Source organism: Lytechinus variegatus, chromosome 14, assembly GCF_018143015.1.
Source record: "Lytechinus variegatus isolate NC3 chromosome 14, Lvar_3.0, whole genome shotgun sequence".
Lineage (NCBI taxonomy): Eukaryota > Metazoa > Echinodermata > Echinoidea > Temnopleuroida > Toxopneustidae > Lytechinus > Lytechinus variegatus.
Genome location: NC_054753.1, coordinates 3,733,525 through 3,756,408, shown reverse-complemented (window position 1 = coordinate 3,756,408; position 22,884 = coordinate 3,733,525). Strand labels below are relative to the sequence as shown.

At 36.4% G+C, this 22,884-nt stretch overlaps 1 protein-coding gene across 2 annotated transcripts; it reads left to right on the top strand.

Moving 5' to 3' along the window:
* The first annotated feature begins 2,155 nt into the window (after nt 1–2,155).
* Nucleotides 2,156–20,021, top strand: LOC121427824 (dnaJ homolog subfamily C member 16-like). Of its 2 annotated transcripts, none has more exons than XM_041624391.1 (13): nt 2,156–2,404; nt 3,425–3,491; nt 4,862–5,180; nt 6,870–7,057; nt 7,685–7,948; nt 9,345–9,475; nt 10,296–10,485; nt 11,445–11,630; nt 12,475–12,563; nt 14,101–14,187; nt 15,689–15,787; nt 17,417–17,566; nt 19,003–20,021. In XM_041624391.1, exons 1-13 carry the CDS (start codon nt 2,253–2,255, stop codon nt 19,364–19,366), a joined length of 2,286 nt encoding a protein of 761 aa, XP_041480325.1. In that variant the 5' UTR covers nt 2,156–2,252; the 3' UTR covers nt 19,367–20,021. The 2 variants fall into 2 exon arrangements, with proteins under 2 accessions (XP_041480325.1, XP_041480324.1); XM_041624390.1 differs by having other exon boundaries at nt 17,414–17,566; nt 19,003–20,020.
* The last annotated feature ends 2,863 nt before the right edge of the window (nt 20,022–22,884 follow it).

Here is a 22,884-nt window from a genome sequence, read left to right as displayed (position 1 = left end):
CCTTTAACCCTAAAAGGACTAGGCCATTTGAGATGTATTGATGACGGGGGGGGGGGGGACTAAATGATGGTAAGCCATGTGGTGAGTGGACGAATTGGCAATTTACCAAGTTGAAGTAGAGTAGCTCGTGCCATTTTCTGAATAAAGTAAATGCATAGAAACAAATATTACATTTATTTTTTTTGGGGGGGTATGTGATATTGTCCTGTTTTTCTCTCTTTTTTTGTAAGACATTCTAGTCATTCTCTGTCACAGTTCTGTGTATATTCAATGTAAATAAATTGCAAGACAATTTCAATATGCAACTTTGTGGTGATTCTCCTTGTTAAGTCTGGATATTGACTCTCGAAGAATGCATTTTGGATCAGTTTTGATGTTGAGCGTTTCCTTGGTGTTTGTAAGTCTGACCTACATGTATTCGGGACCTCTCTGAAATGATGTTTTAGTGTCTATGTGTTCTCAGTGTTTTCTAGTTCACATGAACGTGTATAGGCGGATTAAACAATATTTTTGAGAGGGCGACTATTGGACAAACACAGTATGGCCCCTGAAATGGCATTGCGTCGAATCTAAATGGATCTGCACCTTCATAAACATATATCTCAAGTGCACTAGGATTGAAGAGTTCATGGCATGATTGAAATGGATAACATTGGGATCTGGCATATGAAATGGGCATTTCCCTGCTGTGTGTTGTGATGTCTAAGTTTGAATTGTAAATTTTGTTTTTGTTTCCACCTCATAGATACATTGATTTACCTTTCAAAATTTTGCCAAAATATTCATAGGTACCTGTAAGTTGCAACATCTTGTGCACGATTTCAAAGAAGTTTAACATGGAGCTAGTAACTCCATGTTAATACCTTGTATTTTGCGTCCTTTAAATTGCTCAAGGCAAGATTGTTTTCAACTCATACTAGGACAGTTCTAACTACAACATTCAATTTAGAATTTGCTGGCTAATAGAATTGAACTCTTGAACCCAAATATTTGAACAATAATTTCGAAACAAGTCTAAAATTGAACAGTGATAAGATTGATAAGATTTGAGCATTGTTGCTCACTGAGAATAAAGAATATGCTCTATGATCAGCTTATTAGTTACTTTGATAAAACAAACGTCAATCGGTGGTAATTCTGATAATGGAAGATATGAGATGGTGTGGGGTGGTGGTGATGATGATGATGGTGTGGGGTGGTGGTGATGATGATGATGGTGATGATGATGGTGATTATGATGATGATGATGATGGGGATGATGATGGTGATTGTGATGATGATGATGGTGATGGTGGTGATGATGGTGATGCATGATGATGATGATGATGGGGATGATGATGATGGTGATGATGATTGTGATGATGCATGATGGTGATGATGATTGTTGTGATGCATGCTGATGGTGATGATGATGGTGATGATTGTGATGATGATGGTGATGATGGTGATGATGCATGATGGTGATGATGCATGATGGTGATGATGATGGTGATGATGCATGATGGTGATGATGATGGTGATGATGCATGATGGTTATGATGGTGATGATGCAGTGATGGTGATGATGATAATGATGATGGTGGTGATGATGATGATGGTGATGATGATAATGATGATGGTGGTGATGATGATGATGGTGATGATGGAGTTGATAATGATGATAATGATGATGGTGGTGGTGATGTTGAAGATAATGAATTATGATGCCATATACTGTAAGGATGGTGGTAATGATGATCTTGATGATCAATGAAATTTAGCCGGGCATTGATGTTGCTGCTGATGATCGATAGTGGTATCATTAATGGTGGTGGGGATGATGATGATGATGATAAATGGTAATGGTGATGATAATGGTAGTGGTAATGATAAAGATAATTTAAGTCAAATTAATACATTTTGTGTGTGTTTGTTTATTTATTTTTGTTGTGGAAGACCACACGAGATGAATTTATTTTCCACTAAATTTGGGACATGTCCCTGCAGCCCTGCATGGCTTCCAGTTTTATCCAAGCAGGCGGTTATAATTTATGAATATTAAAGTGGGAAAATGTTGAGATATTTTGAAATAACAAGGAGAGATTTGGGACGCAGAAAGATCAAATATTGGACGGGTGTCTGCGTCCACTGCACTGATGCCTACATTATTTTTTCCCCGCCTGGCTCCACCCACTCTTATTTGGATTTAAGACTGGAAGCAAGACTATTCAGTATCAGAATTTGGCAAAAATCCCCGAATAACTCTGAACAAAATGGCGAAAATAGCGCTTTACATCCTCCTACTGATCATCTTATCTGCTAGTCTGTTTGAGTGCTCCCTGAATCCCTATAAAACTTTATCAGTTTCGAAGTCAGCTTCTCAGACGGAGATTAAACGTGCTTACAAGAAGCTCGCCCGTGAATGGTAACTATTGTTTGCACTGATTGTCGTTTTATTATTGCCCCACGTATTAAATATCGTGTGAGTGAGCTTGTGAGCCGCGTTCGTGTACCGTGTAGGATGCAATGCCAATGGGTCGGCTGTCCGGACACTTTATCTTTTTGAAGCCTTCTTTTTTGTCTTTGGATTACACTAAAAATATGAATTCAATACTTGAAAAAATGGACAGAATACTTCATTCGGTGAAAGATGAAATATTGATCCATTCAACTCGGCTAATTGAATGGATCATCTTTCACCTCGAAGTATTCTGTCCATTGCACTCTTAAACATTCATTACACTTGTTCACTGCTACCATCCTGCCTGTGGGGAATCTTCAGGTAGGACTATGGTATGCCAATGTTGTACAGAGCACACACTTTAAAAAAATAATTAAAATATCACTTTTGTGACCAAAATTACTAATTTCCATACAGTTGCAATTTATTTTTACATTAGTAACTTGGGAATAATTTTTGTATTCACTAGAGTGCTCAAAAACTTGAATTTTGGGCATATTTTTGTGTACGCCCTCTATTGGTGGAAAGTAATATGGCCAGAAATTTTTCATTTTTTTATCTCTGTTTTTGATTAAGAAAAAAATTATTTAAAGTGTCAAATTTAAATAAGAGCCAAGTTGTATAAATAATAGATGGAATGGAAACTGTCAGTGTAAAAAAATCAGGCATTTGCCCCAAACAAAAAGAGAAAATAAGCCAAACATTGCCACCCTTATTTTGCCACACATGGAGATATAACTGACAACAAGGTTATATCATAACCTTGTTCATGGAATGAGTGATTCATTATTTGTATAATGAGCAAGTCAATGTCAAGAGTCATTTGAAGTCAATGAGCATGGTGTTTTTTATCAAATGTTTTTTGGGTGAAAATTCATATTCTATGAAGCTTTTTTACAAGAAGTGTAGTTTTATTTATTTATAAAAGTTGTGTTCCTCTCTGGGTTACATTTTTAATGTATATCCCTTTATTGCTCATTGCAGGCATCCAGATAAGAGTGACCACCCTGATGCTTCGGATAGGTTCATCAAGATTCAGCAAGCTTATGAGGTAATTCAATTCAATTCATTGATATCATATTGTGCTTGTAATCAGTTGCTATTTCAGAGTTTATGTGCAACAAGATTGGTACTTGAATTCACAGAAAGTAGAACATGTTTAAAAGCATGACTTGATTCTCTGTAAAGCAGCCTCTTTCTAAGTGACAGTATCTGTAAATTGGGTAAGTAGGTGTTGTAGGTTATAGAGATCTGTATTAATCAGACGTAGATATTTACAGCTGGGTTGGATTGTTTTCCCTAGACTGACCTTTCTGTCACTATATCCTAAAAATTGTGATTTAGCAATTTAGAAAAAACATTTCTCTTGGGCACAGCATAGCGAGTTCTGACTCTGGCCAAGAATTAAATCCAAGGCTTTTGTGCATCAGGGGCCCGCTGCAGGAAGAGTTGCGTTTAAACGCAAGCCAAAAAATCAATCGCAAGTCCCAAATGCGCGCCGTTGATCGGTTGAAAATCAAGTTACAAAGGAGTTTTAGAGTTGCGATTGATTGCAACTCTTTCTGCAACGGGCCCCAGAGGCCAGCTAAGCTCAAGTTTAGTCAGCAAGGTGGAAGGGTAGTCACTGCAGGAAATAGGAAACTGGGAATCATCAAATGCACCTTTTCATCTTTTGACAAAGAAGGATTCCTACATTAGAAGCAGTAAAAAGATCTGTTTGCAGTGTATTAATTAATGTTCAACAGAATTTAGACAAATTGTAGGTGAGTCTGACTATCGGTGAGTCGAATCATTTCAGAGTGGGACCATTGGAATGTGTTCAACTTTCATATATATATGTGAATTAGGAGAATTATGTGAATTATGTGAATTAGGAGAGGTGTAAATTGTAGTCAAGCTCTTGCAGAGTGTCCTCCAATAATAAAGTTGTAAATTAAGATTCGAAACTGTTTAGATAATTTTTTGTACATAGTCAAGTCAAATTACTGCATTATTTTTTTTTCTTTTCTTTAATTATTTATATTGCAATGAATCAATTGAAATGATGATTGCTGATTGATCCATGGTACACTTGTTTCCCTCAGATTAACTGTTGCCAGTTTCAGTTTATATGTTTCTTTCTTTATATTCTTAACTGACCTGGATTGAGGTGAAGGGGTGTGGGAAGGAAGGCCTGTGGGCCATGGTAATTCAGTTAACCTTTTCCAAACCCAGGCAGCCCCTTCATCTCTATTCCAGGTCCTTTGTACTATGTCCTATTGTTTATGTGATTTGTATTGTATTATAATTTATGTATTTTTAATTGCCAAATAAAATAATAATAATAATAATAATAGTAGCACACAGTCTGTATTCAAACTCCCAGAACGGTAGAAATTAAGAGCATGCTTTTTGACCATGTCTTCACATTTGGGACTACAGATCTTATCTGACGATGAAAAACGGAGAGAGTATGACCAATTTGGGTCCATCGATCCTAACGGCAGCCCACGCAGGCAACAGGACCCATTTGGTGATCCCTTCTTCCAGCAGCATTTTAATGGCTTTGGTGGCGGCTTTGGCTTCCAGCAATCTAGAAATGATGACCCTCGTAGAGTGACGCTTTCCAGGTTACAAGATGGTATCTTACCACAGAGCGGCAACAAACCCTACCTGATATTCGTGACTGGAAGCTTCTGCTTCAACTGCATGAATATAGAGAGGATATGGTCGGATATTGCTCCAGAAATCGAGTCATGGGGTAAGAACAAGATTGAGGATAGATCACCCTGGTCTGCTATGCAGACTCTGAATGGCTCGTGAGGTGGGATCTGCTGGTTTGCGAAACAAACCAGCCTGAAAGGGCAAGCGAAGCGAGCTACTTCTGCAGCCTCAGTAGACCTAGTCTGCTATGCAGACTCGTTGAATCAGCTGAGGTACACACACTGCAGATGTGGGTCTACATTTGTAGACTAAGATCACCCAGATTCAATTTCATTGTGTTTTGTAGGTCCATTTATTTGTTTTATTATATTTTATATACTGATTTTGACATGAGGATGTCTTAATCTTTAAATGTTCAATGCAATGCAATACATTGATATTCATTTCAATTCAATATTCTCTTATTTTCCAGGATTCCGAAATGAAAACATACGTTAAAAAAATATCAGCATTTAATGAGCAAAAGTAGAAACAACAGTTTACGTAAGAAAAAAATGATACTTTGGATGATGACGTGTTAGAGTAGATATCGATTGATTTCCTGTATAAAATTGGTTTGATGGATTTTTGTCTCACCTGCGAAGCAGAGTGAGACTATAGGCGCCGCTTTTCCGACGGCGGCGGCGGCGTCAACATCAAATCTTAACCCGAGGTTAAGTTTTTGAAATGACGTCATAACTTAGAAAGTATATGGACCTAGTTAATAAAACTTGGCCATAAGGTTAATCAAGTATTACTGAACATCCTATTAGAGTTTCATGTCACATGACCAAGGTCAAAGGTCATTTAGGGTCAATGAACTTAGACCATGTTGGAGGAATCATCATCAAAATCTTAACCTGAGGTTAAGTTTTTGAAATGTCATCATAACTTAGAAAATATATGGACCTAGTTCATGAAACTTAGACATAAGGTTAATCAAGTATCACTGAACATCCTGCATGAGTTTCACGTCACATGACCAAGGTCAAAGGTCATTTAGGGTCAATGAACTTTGGCCGAATTGGGGATATCTGTTGAATTCCCATCATAACTTTGAAAGTTTATGGATCTGATTCATGAAACTTGGACATAATAGTAATCAAGCATCACTGAACATTTTGTGCAAGTTTCAGGTCTCATGATTAAGGTCAAAGGTCATTTAGGGTCAATGAACTTTGGCCGAATTGGGGGTATCTGTTGAAGTACCATCATAACTTTGAAAGTTTATTGGTCTAGTTCATTAAACTTGGACATTAGAGTAATCAAGTATCACTGAACATCCTGTGTGCATTTCAGGTCACATGACCAAGGTCAAAGGTCAATGAACTTTGGCCGAATAGGGTGTATCTGTTGAATTACCATCATAACTTTGAAAGTTTATGGATCTGATTCATGAAACTTGTACATAAGAGTAATCAAGTATCACTGAACATCCTGTTCGAGTTTCAGGTCACATAATCAAGGTCAAAGGTCATGTAAGGTCAATGAACTTTGGCCATGTTGGGGTTTTTTGTTGAATAACCATCATATCTCCGTAAGTTTATTGGTCTAGTTCATAAAAAGTGGACATAAGAGTAACCATGTATCACTGAACATCTTGTGCGAGTTAGAGTCAGCACTGCTGCTATATTGAACCGCGTGATGCAGGTGAGACAGCCAGAGGCATTCCACTTGTTATATTTTCACAAGATTTTGTGCAATATGTCGTTGGATTCACACCAAGTCTGTTCTTTTCCCAATCTAGGCGTAGGTGTGGGAACGGTCAACATTGACAGTGACCGCCGGCTGTCATCTGTCCTAGGGATTCGCCATCGTCCAGCCATTGCTGGTATCATTGATGGTCAAGTGAAGGACTATGGTCAGGGCAGTGTGACCTTGAGGGCCATGAGGGACTTTGTGGATCGATTGGTGCCAAGCAGTCTGATTCAAGAGGTAAGTCTTACAGCAGCGTTATTCATGTTCCACAGCAAAGATATATGGGCATTATAATAAATGCAACATGTATGCCTTTTTGTCTCACCTGCATAGCAGATTGAGACTATAGGTGCCGCTTTTGCGACGGCGGCAGCATGAACATCAAATCTTAACTGAAGGTTAAGTTTTTGAAATGACAGCATAACTTAGAAAGTATATGTATATGGGCCTAGTTCATGAAACTTGGACATAAGGTTAATCAAGTTTTTGTAATGAGAGGTCTACTTTAAGTGTTCTTGATTTCAATTCTATCATGCACCAATATCATTAAAGAACATTATATAACTAGTGCTCTATTGCTGATCAACGAATCTATTCAGCTTCTAGCTGTGATGAATTTAATAATTTTTATTTGAATTGAATTAAATTCATCTTCAAAGCATAAGTACGAGCAAGTCTACATACATGAAAGTCTCCTAAATATCCGTGGCCTAAGTAGATGCATAGCATGTGATAGTTACAGTGCTCATCTAAGTCAAATTTTCTGTTGGAGAGATTTATTTATTCCCAATAAATGGGCTGATTAAATCTATTATTTGATAATCAGTGCATTATCTTTCAAAAGCATATTTTGCTTATTTACAGGTCAACAATAACAACTATCGAGACTTCTTTGCTAACTTCTACAATGAGAACAAGCCCCGGGTTCTGCTGTATTCCCAGAAACGAGACATTCCCATCATCTTCAAGGTCGGCGCATTGGCATTCAGCGAGTACCAGACGTTTGGCTTTACCTCTGCCAAGTATTCCAACACGAATGAGGTTCTGAAGCACGTCGGCATGCAGCACAAGGCAGGAACGGTCTTGGTGTTTAAAGAGAATATCGAAGAGAATGTGGACATGGTCGAGGTAAGTTTTATTATAAGGTTGCATATTATGTACCTAATGAAATTTGTGTCATATGTTAGCAGCATTTTTGCTTATCATCTTATGTCTTCCGATCATCTATAGGGAAATTCCATAAAATGATCAACCTTTTTGTACATCCTACCCCCATTTTTCAAAAGTCTTACTTCACTCAATAAACTGGCCAAGTCATGGTCATTTGACAGCAATACAGACTTTCAAAAGAACCAAAAATCAGAGACAGAAAAACTCATGAAGGTCCAAAATATAGGGGGTCGGACTTACATATTTTATGGAATTGCCCTATACTCTAAATAATTGGATGGAGTCAGCATTTATAGAATCTTTGTCATTCAAGCTCACTTCTGTGTACATCCATGTACCATACATAAAGCTGTAAAAGCTTTAGTATTGATCTTTGTTTTACCAGGATGTAGTGTAAGTCTAGTCCAAGGTAGGATTAGGGATTAGTGGCATCTTTTTTGTTGTTGATTTCACTTATTGTTCTGAGAACAATGAATTTCCTGCTCCCTTATTTCCCCCTATAATTGACTGATACTGAAAGTGTATTATATTCTGTCGAGTACTGGGCCTTTTTTTTCATGAACACACCTCTTTTATCATAGAAACAAGTCAGACTTGCAGTAACAATTATCCAAGTAACACAAAATTTCACCCAAGGAAATATGCATGCATGGCTTTAAGAAAAGTCCTTTTTTTATCAACAGAACTACTGATTATTCCAGTTATGGAGCTGTTAATCATTACCATCTCAATTATTTAGCATGCATGTACATGCAAACAAAATCAGTTGAAGACAGGACACACTATATTGGTCTAATTATTGTAAATAATGATGAAAATCCATTTTTTATTGTTCGAAATAGACATGAAATGAAATACTCCGAAAATTTGTTTTGCCCAATTGATCATGGGTCCAGCAGCCGCTGTGTTATGCCAGGTCCATGAGGCTGTATCCACTCGATTGTTGAATGCGAAACATGATAGCAGCAACTCCCATCTTTTAATGTCTTTTGGTCTGACGCAGCGTGAGTTTGAACCCCTAACCTCCCGGTTGTGAGACGGATGCTCAACCAACTGAGCCAACTCACTGGTTATAACATATAAATAAGTTATCGTTCTCAGAGTTTGATCTATTTATCATTATTTTCTACTCATTTCAATTGCATGTATTACGCAGTGTATAAATGCATTCATCAGTAATACCATTTTCAAAATGCTGTAGATATTTTTATATTTGTATGAAGTGCTTAAGGAGTTTCCCGTCAGGTTGTCTAGAGATATTTTCAAAAAATAAGAATTGGAATTAAAATGGCATGCAGGGAAAATGAACTTAAAATTGAATAGTTGTGATATGTGATTTTCTTTTTCTTTCCAGGAGAGACATATGACTGTGGAATCACTGCATCATTTACTCAACTACAACAAGTATCTCTCCTTTCCCAGGCTCTCTTCTCAAACTATCTTTGAAGAAATGTGTCCCGAGTCTCCATCCTTAGTAGGAAGAAAGTAAGTACAAAGGTTGAATCATGAAGCTGTTTATAATTGTGATCCAATGACACATGTGACACTTGTGTGCTAATTAGATTCTTGGCCATTCATATTTCCATGAGGCAAAGTTTAATGATCTTTGCAGATAAGAATTTATGTTGTTAACAAGCATTTTGATAAAAAGTTAATTTCTTATCACAATTCGGTTATTGAAAATTCATATTTATATATGATTGTAGATATATGATTTTCGTAAACTTTTTTTCTAATGGTTTTTAGGACTTCTTTAGCATCATTCTGGAAGGTTCAGTCTAGTATAATACAAGTAATGTCGGCCCTGCATTTCATCATTACCCTCCTCTGCTCTGAAATACCTAGCACCTGGCTAAAAGCATTGGTCCCATGTTAAAGTCTTTGGTATCATTCAGCTAGGGATCGAATGCATGTCTTCCCATCCAAGAGGCGGTTGGACAACCAACTGGCACATGTGTAATAAACAATGCGTTATCCAGGATCCGATGTTGACCAAATTGATGGAGCGTTTTCGCCCAGTGGATCAGTCCTCTGACTTTGAAACAGAGGGTCGTGGGTTTGAATCCCAGCCATGGCGTAATTTCCTTCAGCAAGAAATTTATCCACATGGTGCTGCACTCGACCCAGGTGAGGTGAATGGGTACCCGGCAGGATTATTTCCTTAAATGCATGAGTGCTGAAAGGCAGCTCAAGCTAAAGCCGGGGTAGTAATAATAACAACAACGTGCCTCAGAATAAATAATTTCTAGAAAGATGGGGCTAAATAAATGCCTATTATTAAATTATGATTGCATTTCAATTTCAGATTATGCATCATCCAGATCACCAAAGCCACTCCAGAGCACGAGCCATTCCGAGCTTCCTTCAGAAACATGGTGATGACTACGCCATCGTGGCCACACCAAGCCAAGGTGACATACATGCTGCTTGAAAGACAGGAGCAGGTAGCAATGGCTATGGAAGGCTTAGAGGTCGAAGTTCAACATGCTGTTCCTGTGAGTGTATATTGTGCTGCAGATTCAGAGTTGCAAGCATCTTCTAGTACAGAAATTGATGCACTTGTGTCTTTAAAAGATCATGCAAGTTTTACTGAATTGATACAAAGATTTAGGAAATGCCTCTCTTCATACTGAAATCAAGTAACGAGGTTCTGTGTAGATTATCTAATCATTCTATAAAGAAATTACAATTGACATTAAAATTATTATTAAAATAAACATTTTTTTTCTCTCTCATGTTTAACTGCTCCTTGTTCCTTTGCCTATCAAAAACCAAAGTATAATTGTATGGTACTTAACATGTTCATGTTTCAGGCAACTTGTTATTGGTCTGTGCAGCGTCTTTTAGTAGGATGCCTATATACAGGCGCTTTGCATATTCTTTTCATAGTGGTATTCCCACATTTTGTATTACTCTGCCTAGATGATGAAATGTAAGGATTTTTAATGAAAAGCCGCTTGCATGATTCATGCAAGAAAGTTGTGGCTCGGACGGTTACACTTCGTAATTCCGAAACACGTAAATTGCCTATACCTCGATGTTCGTTAATCCGAAAACGTAAAAGGGTTCATTAATACGAACATTTGTGGCGTTATTCCGAAGGTTCGATGATAATCCGAAAACGAAATAAGGTTCTTTGTTTCGAAGTTTTGTTAGTCCGAAAACGTAATAAGGTTCGTTAATCATTACGTTTTCGGACTAACGAACCTCATTTTGTGTTCGGATTAACGAACCTTAGGAATTACGAACCTCACTTTGTTTTTGGACTAACGAACCTCATTTCGTTTTTGGACTAACGAACCTTCGGAATTATGAACCTTCAGAAATACGAACCTTCGGAATAAGGAACCTTTAGAATATCCGGACCTTCAGAATAACGAAGCGCCGGAATTACGAATGTATGCGTGCCCGGACATTAAAAAGAGAATTATCTCTGTTTTGAATTTCCTTTTAGGTTGCCGTCGTTTGGAGACAGCGAGGGAACCAGGTCCGGCTGGCCTGGCTGCCCGATGGCTGGGAGGGCCAAGATATCACCATGGAACGAAGAGGGATCAAGGAATTCCTGTACGGACTCAATGATGGAACTTCCAAGTTTACCCATAAAGTGATCCTGCCACAGTTCAATGATGAAAACGCACCAGTAAGTAAAGGCTGTGAAGATTAATGGTAGATTGTGAGGGGGGGAGGGAGATTAGATAGTCAAAATCCAAAATGACTTACAAATACTTTTGTCCCCTCTTTGGTCCCTTCTGACATCACCTGTGCCCTGTTACATGAAAGATAATATTATGATAACTTTCATAGAATCCTTTATTTTGATTAGTCATTGAGCATTGTTATTCTGTTAGTTACCATTGGATTGGCTACCATTATGCAATGTGACCTTGACTGGACAAAGACTTTTCATGAAGGTTCCATGTGGACAATATTCTTGTTGAGAATGGAGTTTTTCATTTTGGAATCTCTTTTTTCTCTCTCTCTCTTTCATGATATGATATCTCCTATTCAACTGTCATTTTTTTCATTTTCATGACAAAAGTCTAAAAAAATAGGGAAAGAAGTATCTGAAATAGCTCCCAGTATAAAGGTCAAAGGTCAATGAACTTTGGCCATAATGGGGGTATCTGTTGAATTATCATAACTTTGCAAGTTTATTGATCTGACTTATGAAACTTGGACATAAGAGTAATCAAGTATCACTGAATATCCTGTGCAAGTTTCAGGTCACATGATCAAGGTCAAAGGTCATGTGAGGTCAATGAATTTGGCCACATTGGGGGCATTTGTTGAATTACCATCCTATCTCTGTAAGTGTATTGGTCTAGTTCATAAAACGTGGAAATAAGAGTAACCAAGTATCACTGAACATCTTGTGAGAGTTAAAGTAGTTTTCAAAGTCAGCACTGCTGCTATGTTGAATCGCGTGATGCAGGTGAGATGGCCAGAGGCATTCCACTTGTATTCCATATTTTCTACTCCTGCAGGCATGGCCAATACAGAAGTTCAGGGAATTAATGCAAAAGATGGCAGACATGTTTAACTCGGCCTACAACTTCTTATTCCGATCATCATGGTAAGATAACTCTAAAGTTATAATTATTCAAATTATACTTTTAATGAGTTGGTAGCGAATCGGCATGCAAGTTGAATTATCCGACTCATCATCACCAGTGTAATTCCCCTAATTTACCTCCCTCGTCGTCACTTTGTCGTTCTAGAGCTAGAAACTTCACCATCATTCTCTTCATCTTCAAAATGATCAATTTTAAAATCCAAATCTAGATAAACTTGTGGGTTTTCTTTCATTTCATGATCGAAGTATTCAGTGACAGTGTGCAGAAAACGTACCCTCGCAACAGGTTTTGCATGCAAGTGGAGCTTGACGTGAGAGAGCCAATCACGTCTCTCGTACACTCATGCACGTCTTCAAATTCGAGTCAATTCAAAGACCGATGTGAGGCATATTTCGGAGAGGCATTGTCCACCTTATGTATTATTTTCATTATTTTTGAATGACCAAATATTAATCCCCACATCATTACCTTTCCACTGATATACAATAAGGCTATATTCATAATCAATATAAGACTTAAACAACTCCACGCCTTCCTTTGTTTTATTGTTTGTGTGTATAAAGAGTTTAATAAGCCAATGCAACCAGAAGAAGAAATTTCTTTCAAATAGTTTCTTAATACAAGGAAAGGCCAGTGTGTCGGGGAGCCATGTAGTGGTTCTGACTCTTGCCTTGTAAACAGAGGGTCGTGTGTTCGAATCCCACCGCGGTCTGGCATCCTTTGGCAAAGCATTAATCCACACTTTGCCACTCTTGACCCTGGTGCTGAATGGGATGTGAAAGTCATTGTAGCTTGTCCAGTACTGTGTACCCCTCACTGGGGACTGACTGGATACTCCCCAGGGAGTGGAGGATGTGCATGCATTGTTTGCGGGAATCTGATGACTGGGGTAATAATATATCTGTGAAGCATTTAGACCCATTGTTCCGATGTATTAAGCTTTATATAAAAGCAGAATATTATATTATCATTATCAGATGAATTAAGTTAATGATGTAATGCATTGATCATATTTTGCTTTGTGTGGCTGGACCAATTTTTATGACCGTTGTAATAAGTTTTAAGCCAACCAAAATCTTGGTAAATATGGTCAACTTGCATGTGGAAGATTTTGGACACATAAACATTGAGCTTTATGGGAAAATGAATTGATTTTTTTTTAATTCTGTTTTTATTACAAATTGAAATAAATCAGAAAATTCACAAATGATTATTAAGTGATTGCAAATCACATAAACACAAGTTAGTTACACAAAAAAGACAAAATAACAACCATGATAATAAAAACCCTACCCACTTATCCTCCCCCCCCCAAAAAAAAAAGGAATGTGGCAAAGTGATGACTTAATATCAGTGTTAAAGATAGGTGATTTGGTAAATAAAGTAGATAAAGGAAAATATACAAGCTATGATTATGAAGTGGTTTCCAAACAACTATTCATAGGTTTAAAAAACACAACTCGTTATCCAAGACGACATAATTATGGAGGTTTTTAAACGAACGATTGTGATATGATTTTGTTTTTTACCACGCAGGGAAAACAGTAGTCTTCTGATGATCATCATGTTTGTTTACATGGGCTGCTTTGTCTTAGCATTGCTTGGTCTCTTTGGTGGAGGAGGGTAAGCTACTGTTACCATGGTGATAACAATCCATGATTGTCGTATTCTTGACATCGATGGAGTTATTATAATATAATGTATTTTTTGTATTTAAAACAATACTCTCACTAGTGACTACCTGGGGATTTATAAATATCTCCTATGCCTACCAGGGATGGCATCTCAAAGCTCTTTCAGAGCTGCCAAGTAGTACTGATTTTCTGTATTCAGTACGGAAAATAGAGAAAAATACTGATGGTTTTTTTCATGCAAAATACTGATTTTGTTTCAGTTTATGTATTGTCCTATGGAATTCCTGTGAAAATACTAATTTCCTCACCAAGATACTGATTTTCAGCCTTGAAAATACTGAAATGTTCTTGTTCAGGTTGGCAGCTCTGCTCTGTGTATCTTGTGAATAAGGTGCTATAGAAATATATACTTTTAAAATTATTATTGTATGAGGACAGTTTGGTGAAAAGAATGGAATTCTCATCAACCTTGATTTTAACCATTCTCTCAAATTGAAAATAACCCTTGTACAAATTGTCATCTTGTTCAATTAAAGTTTTTATGATATTTTCCTATTTTATTATCATAATAAAATGCAATTTGTATACAGAATAATGTGCAATATGTAATTTACTTTTGGACTTATGTTTCTTAGTGTATTCTAATGTTTGTACGCATGTAACCATGCCTTTCTGTGTAAACTCATCACGTTTATCTATGCCGCAATGATGTTTTTTCTTCCAATGAATTAGTTATCTAAGAAGAGGAGGGGGAGGGAGGAAGGATGAAAATTTTCAGTGAAGGGGTAGGACAGATTAGGACAATGGCAGTGGGGAGAAGAAGAGAAGAAGGAGAATTGAGATAGGAGGGCAGGAGAATTAGAAAGACCGGTGCTTTAATCTTCATCATCTTGATGCACCTTAGTCAGGATGAAGCAAGAATTTGGTGGAGAGCAGAGAGTGAATCATGGATTACAGGACGAGGGGGGTTACCAATCATGAATCATGGAGCGTTGTGGCCCAGTGGATAAGTCTTCTGACTTTGAAACAGGGTCATGGGTTCGAATCCCAGCCATGGCGTTATTTCCTTCAGCAAGAAATTTATCTACATTGTGCTTCACTCGACCCAGGTGAGGTGAATGGGTACCCGGCAGGATTAATTCCTTGAATGCATGAGCGCTGAAAGGCGGCTCGAGCTAAAGCCAGGGTAATAATAATAATAACAACGCACCTCGGAATTGAATATTTCTAGATAGATGGCGCTATATAAATGCCTATTATTATCATCACCATCATCAAAGCAAACTATTACATCTGGTTTTGTCCATGTGATTATTGGTGGTCTGATTCATCCCAAACTCACAGCAAAAACCCCTTCCAAATATCCTCTCATTATTAACAACAACAAGCTTATTTTCATCCTTTATGTTCTTACAGCTTTAAGAAATAGGGTGAAATAGAAAAATATATATCAATGACATTGCATTGTCCATCATAATTGTATATTTCAGAAAAGAAGCAAATGAAGCAAGCCAAGAATATGATTCTAACCAATCACAAGATCAAACACGGCATTCAAGAGGTGAACGAACTCAGCCCAGAGCTAGTAGGTGAGTAGAGTAGTTTTCATTATTCTGTAGTGTTCTACTTGTGACATCATTTGGGGCTTACATGTTTTGCTTAGCAAAATATGGCAAATCTTCTCTTACTACTGCTCCTTCAGGGCTCTGTTGCATAAGTTACTGTTATGGTAACTCTGCCCTCCAATGGTAACTTCCCTGAAATCCTTGATTCTGATTGGCTGATTAGCATCGTTACCATGGGAGTAACAATTGGATGGCAAAGTTACTATAATAGTAACTTTTATGCAACTAGGCCATGAAATGCCAATTTCTTATATTAGATTTTTTGAAATCTTCATTTTCTCACCAATGTCTCTTTAGTAGCGCATTGATCACTTTCAGTTATATCAGTTTGGTGAAAGAAATGTTATAAGAGCATTTTTTTGGATGTTCAAAGGCATTTGGACTAATGCTGAAAACATTCTTGCAGGAAATGTAAACAATATCATTTTGGAAACTAAGAGATATGCACAGTTATCAATAAAATGATGCATGAATGATGAATTCCTTGTAAGAAAATATTTTGAGCTGACATCTGTATTCTTTGGAATAAAGGGCCCTAGGTATCTTGTAATTGTTCCTTAAGAATGATGAAAGATATTTAATGAAAACATTTTTGATGTTCAAAAACACTTGGCAAATTTGTTTTGCCTATTTTCTCGCTCATCTAGGCCACATGAAACTTAAAGGACAAGTCCACCACAGGAAATGTTGATTTGATTTAATAGAGAAAACTTAAACTAGCATAACGCTGAAAATTTCATCAAAATCGGATGTAAAATAAGAGAGTTAGGACAGTTTCGCTTATTTAAAAAAAAACAGCACTGTTTTTTGCACAACTCAGTGACATGCAAATGAGACAGTCAATGATGTCCCTCTTTCACTTTTTCTTTTGTTTTTTATTGTTTGAATTATACAATATTTCATTTTTTTTACAAGTTTGACGATATGGACCAACTTGATTGATCCATATATTATTAAACAATGCTGATTCCATATGTTAAGGGAGGAATTATTGTTGTTTCACTTGACAATGAGGAGAAAATTAGAATATTTCATATTTCCTGTAATAAAATACAAAAGAAATAGTGAGTGGATGATGTCATCAGTCTCCTCATTTGCATACCAACCAGTATGTGTATATAACTTTTTTGTGAAATAAAGCGAAATTTTAAAATGTCATAACTTTATTTATTTTACATCCGATTTTGATGAAATTTCAAGTGTTATGTTTTGTTGGATTTTTCTTGTTTTCTTCAAATAAGATTTTTGTTGGGCTGGACTTGTCCTTTAATGATTGCTTGTACTCTCCGTTAGTATGATTGATGGTGCTATCTGGGTATTTTTCAGAATGTTTATATCCAACAAGTCCTGTTTTATCAAACAGTTTTCATAGTAGCAGTGCTTCTCAGCCAATTGAATTCAAGGAAAGTTGTCAGATCTGACAACTTATCAACTAACAAATGTTGGATCAAATGCTCCCCAGTAATAACAAGCAACTCTACAATCAGTCCCTATCCCTAAGGTTTGTGTTATGGAGACACAGTATTGTGGGTCTCATAATCATATGGACAATATAATTATCTCCTTTTTTTTTCTTTTTGTCATTTGAAGGAGTATTGTCCTAAAAGAGCTTAGCCGACACGAGTACAGTAACCTGATAGAAAGCCAGAAGAAATCTTGGCATCTTATCTTACTGGTCAACGAGTCTTCAAGAGAGTCGCTCTGCCAACAGCTTTCCAAAGAACTTGGAAATTATCCATTACGGTATGTCACCTTTTATAACTACAAAGTTCTATCAAATCTATTTGTACAGTAGTTGATAAAAGCTAAATTACAATTGCTTATTGCTTATTTCTCAGCAATTACACAATTTCTTCCAGATTCCTTTGGCACATATTTTTTTATTCATATAAGTAGACACTTGGGTGGTCATTATATTGAATTATGTAAAAAGTCATTTTGAGATCGTTACCACAACTTGAATTTATCTTTAATGTGTTGGAAGCCGTTATTCGTGTTGGTGGCAGTACTAACACTAGCCACTACATCCTGGCTGGATTGGGTTAAAATACTCTCTTCAATTACAATTATAATTACATAAATGAAGAAATGTTCAATTACAATTCATTTCCAATTTCAATTCAAGAGCACGGATTCTGCCCATTACACTCTTGATGCTGAAGCAGTTGAAATGACAAAGGTCGTGAAATTTAATCATAAATTATTAAGTTTATTGTAAAGTAACTGAATGTAATTGAAAAATAATTGACAGGAATTTAAGTCAATTACATTTTTTTTTCAATTGAAATCGCAATTGCTTTCCCTCTCAAAGATTCAAATCAAGTGCAATTACAATTACTCAACAAGTGTAATTAATTACGTAATTGATAAATTATCTCGTAATTGAGCCCAACCCTGCACCTTGGTGATGAAGCTGAATTTAGATTACCCTCCCTGTCTATGACACCTGATTCATATCACATTATTGATATCTCAACACCTAGTGAGATTTGTCCAAGGACCAATATAATTCACATTATTGATGTTAAAAAAATTGCCCCAACATCAGCTCAAAAATGCCAACACCAACGTTTATAATGATTATTTACATTTACAAAGCACTTAATAATATATTGTGTTTCCAGGTGCTTTACATTGCAGTTATCAGGCAAGTGTCGGGATTGACCTCTAAACATTTGTGGCAGTTCACACAGAGAGCTTTTATTGTCTGAATGTTGTTTTACAGTTGGTGATGATCTCTCTTCCCTTACATTAACTCTAGCCCCCAGGCATTTGGGTAGACCATAATTTCAAGTTCAGTGTAGGTAATGGTGTTTTTGATCTGAAGAGAATGAAAACATCACTATAAAATTAACTTTTACAGCAAAGATGAGAACAGATCAAAGGAACTTTACAAATTTTGTGGACTAGAAGGACTAGGTATATATGGTCTCAAGGAATAATTTTATTTGTTTTCCGATTTTGGTGAAATTTTCGGCATTTTGCACAGTGAATTCTACTCTATTTAGCAATCTATATATACTTTCAGCCTGGATCATCCCTTTAATCCAGTCAGAACAAAACATTTAGGACTTGTGTATGATTATCTGTGTTGTCATTACAGAGCCAATATTCAATTTCACTCGATACGGGTGTTCATTTTCTAAATCTCTCTTCTATTTTCTCTTTTTTTCATCCAGCTTGCCATTAGAGTTTGTGCAAATCGACAAGCATAGGGGTTGGTACCGTTCCTTAGTCCCAGGAAAGGAAGTCGGAACTGTTCTTGCCATCCGCCCTTCCAAGAAACATTACTGCATTTTCAACCCCACCTCTTCAGCGAGGTCCTCTTTGGATAGAGACTCCACCCTCCGGAATCGTCATCGTCCTGGCGATAGCGGGGAAATGGATACAGACTTTATAGGTTTTAATGATAGCGACGATGATGGTGCGGCGAGGAATGGAGTGGAGGTGAATATCTTTTACGGGTTTTCGCTTTGGTTGGATCGATTACAGGACGGGGAGCTGCAGAAGGTCGAGGTACCAGACTGGCCAGAAATGGAGTGAATTCTGTTTCTTTTATACTTCTTCACGAATAGAAAAATGTGTGTGCAATGGAAACGATCAGCATCCTAAGTGCATATATAGTTTTGAAAAAGAAATATATGTATATTGAAGAATGAAATATTGTATCATCAGGGGAGTATTTCATGATACAAATAGTCTGATGTTTCACTGACTATTTTGCTCTGATCCAATCAGATGGATGGATTTCAGTAGCTTATAACAATGAGTTAGTGAAAGTCACTGAAGATACGTTTCATGAAATTCTACCCAGAGCTTTGGGTGCTATGGGTCTTACCAAACTTCATGTATGCTGAATTGTGATAACATCACACAGCTGTGTAATTTTGTTTTTTGTCTTCTTGAAGTCCTTGTTCCTTGTAGCAGAAAACGGTACATTGTGTTGACCACAATATTTGGGGATTGGTATTTGGAAAGGATACTGGATTTCAGAGGTATTTGAGATTCTGTGCAAGTTATCTTAAGAAAAAAGGATGTACACGTAGGTGTTTATAAAATACCTATTGGAAATGCTGCAGGATGTCTTTATATTGGTTACAAAGTTATTTTTTTTAATAGTTTACCTATTTGTTTAGGTTAGGGTTTTCTTTGGGTGTTGTGATTCATCTTTTCTTCATTGAATTAAAGGACAAGTCCACCCCAACATAAAATTTCATCAAAATCGGATGTAAAATAAGAAAGTTATGACATTTTAAAGTTTTGCTTAATTTCACAAAACAGTTATATGCACATCCTGGTCTGTATGCAAATGAGGAGACTGATGACGTCATCCACTCACTATTTATTTTATATTTCATTATATGAAATATGAAATATTCTAATTTTCTCCTCTTTGTCAAATGATACGATTAATTCCTCCCTGAGCATGTGGAATTAGCATTGTTTAATACTATATGGTTCAGTCAAGATGGTCCCTATTGTCAAATCTATAATAAATGAAATAATGAATAATGCAAACAATAAAAAAGCAAAAGAAATAGTGAGTGATGGACATCATCGATTTACTCACGTAGTTGTGCATATCACTGTTTTGTGAAAAATAAGCGAAACTCTAAAATGTCATAACTTTCTTATTTTACATCAAATTTTGATAAAAATTTTCAGCACTATGCTGGTTTGATTTTTCTCTATTCAAGTCAGCATTTTCCTGGGGTGGACTTGACCTTTAAGTAACCATAGGTATTTTTTTATTTTTCCTTTTTGTAATAGAGAGTGAAGTGAAAGTGAAATAAAATTTTGCAAAATATGAAATGAAAACTCAAAAAATGGTGATCAATTTGGTCCACTTCAGTAGGTTGTACAAATTTCGCTATTCACTGTACACTGACTGAGACATAACCGGTTGTCTGTTGTATAACTACTTTTTTCATGAGTAGCAGCATAGATAATTCATTATATGCATGAATACAATTGTTCTTTAAGCACAGCTTGACATTTTGGTATGAGAATAAATTGTGACTGCCTATATATGTGTTTTATTATAGCAGATCAATTATTTAGTCATTTTACTACCCACTGCAAAACCACATTATATATTGCGATTCAGTTGAGAATTTTTAAAATAAAAATCTATGAAAAATGAACTTTTATTTAAAAATACAAGAGGAATATTGAGTGTGTGACATTATCAGTTCACTCCTTTACATACTGCCCTTGCAAACTTAAAAAAAATGAATATTTTACATTGAATTTTGATTAAATCAATGTATTACTTGTTTTATTCCAATCAACTTTGCTATAAAAAGATATAATGATGACTTCTACCGGCAAAAAAAGTACAAAAGCAAGTTTTTGAATTGAAATATGTACATCAAGTGAAATTGGGTATTGGGGGAAATAAAGTATTTAGAACAAATTGGAGTAAAAAAGAATATATATATGTTGCTTCATTATCAATTTTCGCACACTTGTACCTTCAGCGGCCAATTTCTAAGGGGGCATATTATGCAGCCACCCACAGCCCCCAAAATACCCAAGAGGGTTTTTAAGGTTGAAAACTTGATAAAATAGTTTCTATACATTCATCTGTGTTCAAACCTAAGAAATGTGTAATTGTAGCTCTCACCCTGTGCCTTATTATGCATTCAGTCTTCAACATTAGAAGCTCAAAGCAATTGTCGCAAGGAAAATGATTATGTCATGGCATGATTAGTCATTGCAATGTGTTCACATGATTAACCTCTTAATATACATGTCTCTTGAGTCTGCAACCACAGCCTTGGACCCAGCTGAAAACACATGACATGAACTCAGATTTTATCCGATTCAGACAGATGTTTTTTCTGTCCAAAACAATCAAGGTGCGATATAACTTTTTAGAAGCACTTGCCCAGTCGGGCAAGTAAATAGTTGGAATATACTTGCCCAAAAATCTATTTTCACTTGCCCCTAAAAGATCCTTGGAAATTTGTTTTTACCTCTCCAAAAGAAAGTTTTGCGGATTCATAAACCATTGACAATTTTCTCTCTTTTTGACGTAAACAGATCTACCTTCCATGACCAAAATTAGGGTCAATATCATATATCGACCATAGTTTTGGTAATTCAACTGTGTGAATTTTGTTTGCCCAATTCGGGCAAGTAGTTTTGGTCCTTATTTCAAAGCACTTGTCCGACTCTAACTTTAACTTGCCCCGGGCAATCGGACAAGTGCTTATGTAGCACCCTGACAATATTAGTAGCATTTCTGATATAACATTGATATGTTGTGAGTAGATGTTGTCCACTCTTATGTATTGATTGTCAGAACTTTGCGTATGGCTCCAATTTACACTTTAAATTATCTTCTCTCTAATGTCAATGTATCGCAGTCACTTTTATAGCATTAGTTCAAGTCATAATCTACTCAAATAGTCCCTCGGTCTTCACCCATAATGCACCATTCTGATCATGTGGTATTTTGATATATGCTTATTGATATCCTTTTATAAAAGTCCACTACACTTGAACATTCATACCATATTTTGACCAGGAACAAAAGGATTATAGCATGCTTTCTACCATTTCTCTTTTTTTCCTAGAGAGATCAAATGTTTTATTTTTCTTTACTGACTTTGTGATATTATTGATATTCCCTCAATAGAATGATATACCCATTGCAGGACATTTGCCTTAATTCATATTCTCATTCTTTCAGGACTCTTCCTCTTTTATTTAGATTTTTATAGTCATTTAATTATTAAGATAGAGAGGTTCTGCAAGATCAGCTGCAATGTTGCAGGGCACTCTGAAAATGACATATAAAAGAAATCGCTATCTCCTTTATCCATTTTGATGCTAATGCTTGGCAAGGCTGCCATTGACACAACTTTGCGAAGACTTGATAGTTTGAATCGTTATCTCTAGAAAGATAAAAATAACTTGCTAATTAGCCAAAGAATGTAATCTACTGCCTTTTCAAGTAATGTTCTTGGAAAACCCATGGAAACACATAAGTGAGCATGTCAACGCTTTGACCATTTTCTTGACAGAACATGACTAATCGTGTATCTTTTAAGACC

What these genes read in the sequence shown, in the direction of transcription:
- LOC121427824 (XM_041624390.1), top strand. Translation starts at nt 2,253, where the DNA reads ATGGCGAAAATAGCGCTTTACATCCTCCTACTGATCATCTTATCTGCT. An exon ending in AGATTCAGCAAGCTTATGAG is followed by an intron (nt 3,492 to 4,861) that starts GTAATTCAATTC and finishes TTGGGACTACAG; the next exon opens with ATCTTATCTGACGATGAAAA. An exon ending in CTTGGAAATTATCCATTACG is followed by an intron (nt 17,567 to 19,002) that starts GTATGTCACCTT and finishes TTTTTCATCCAG; the next exon opens with CTTGCCATTAGAGTTTGTGC.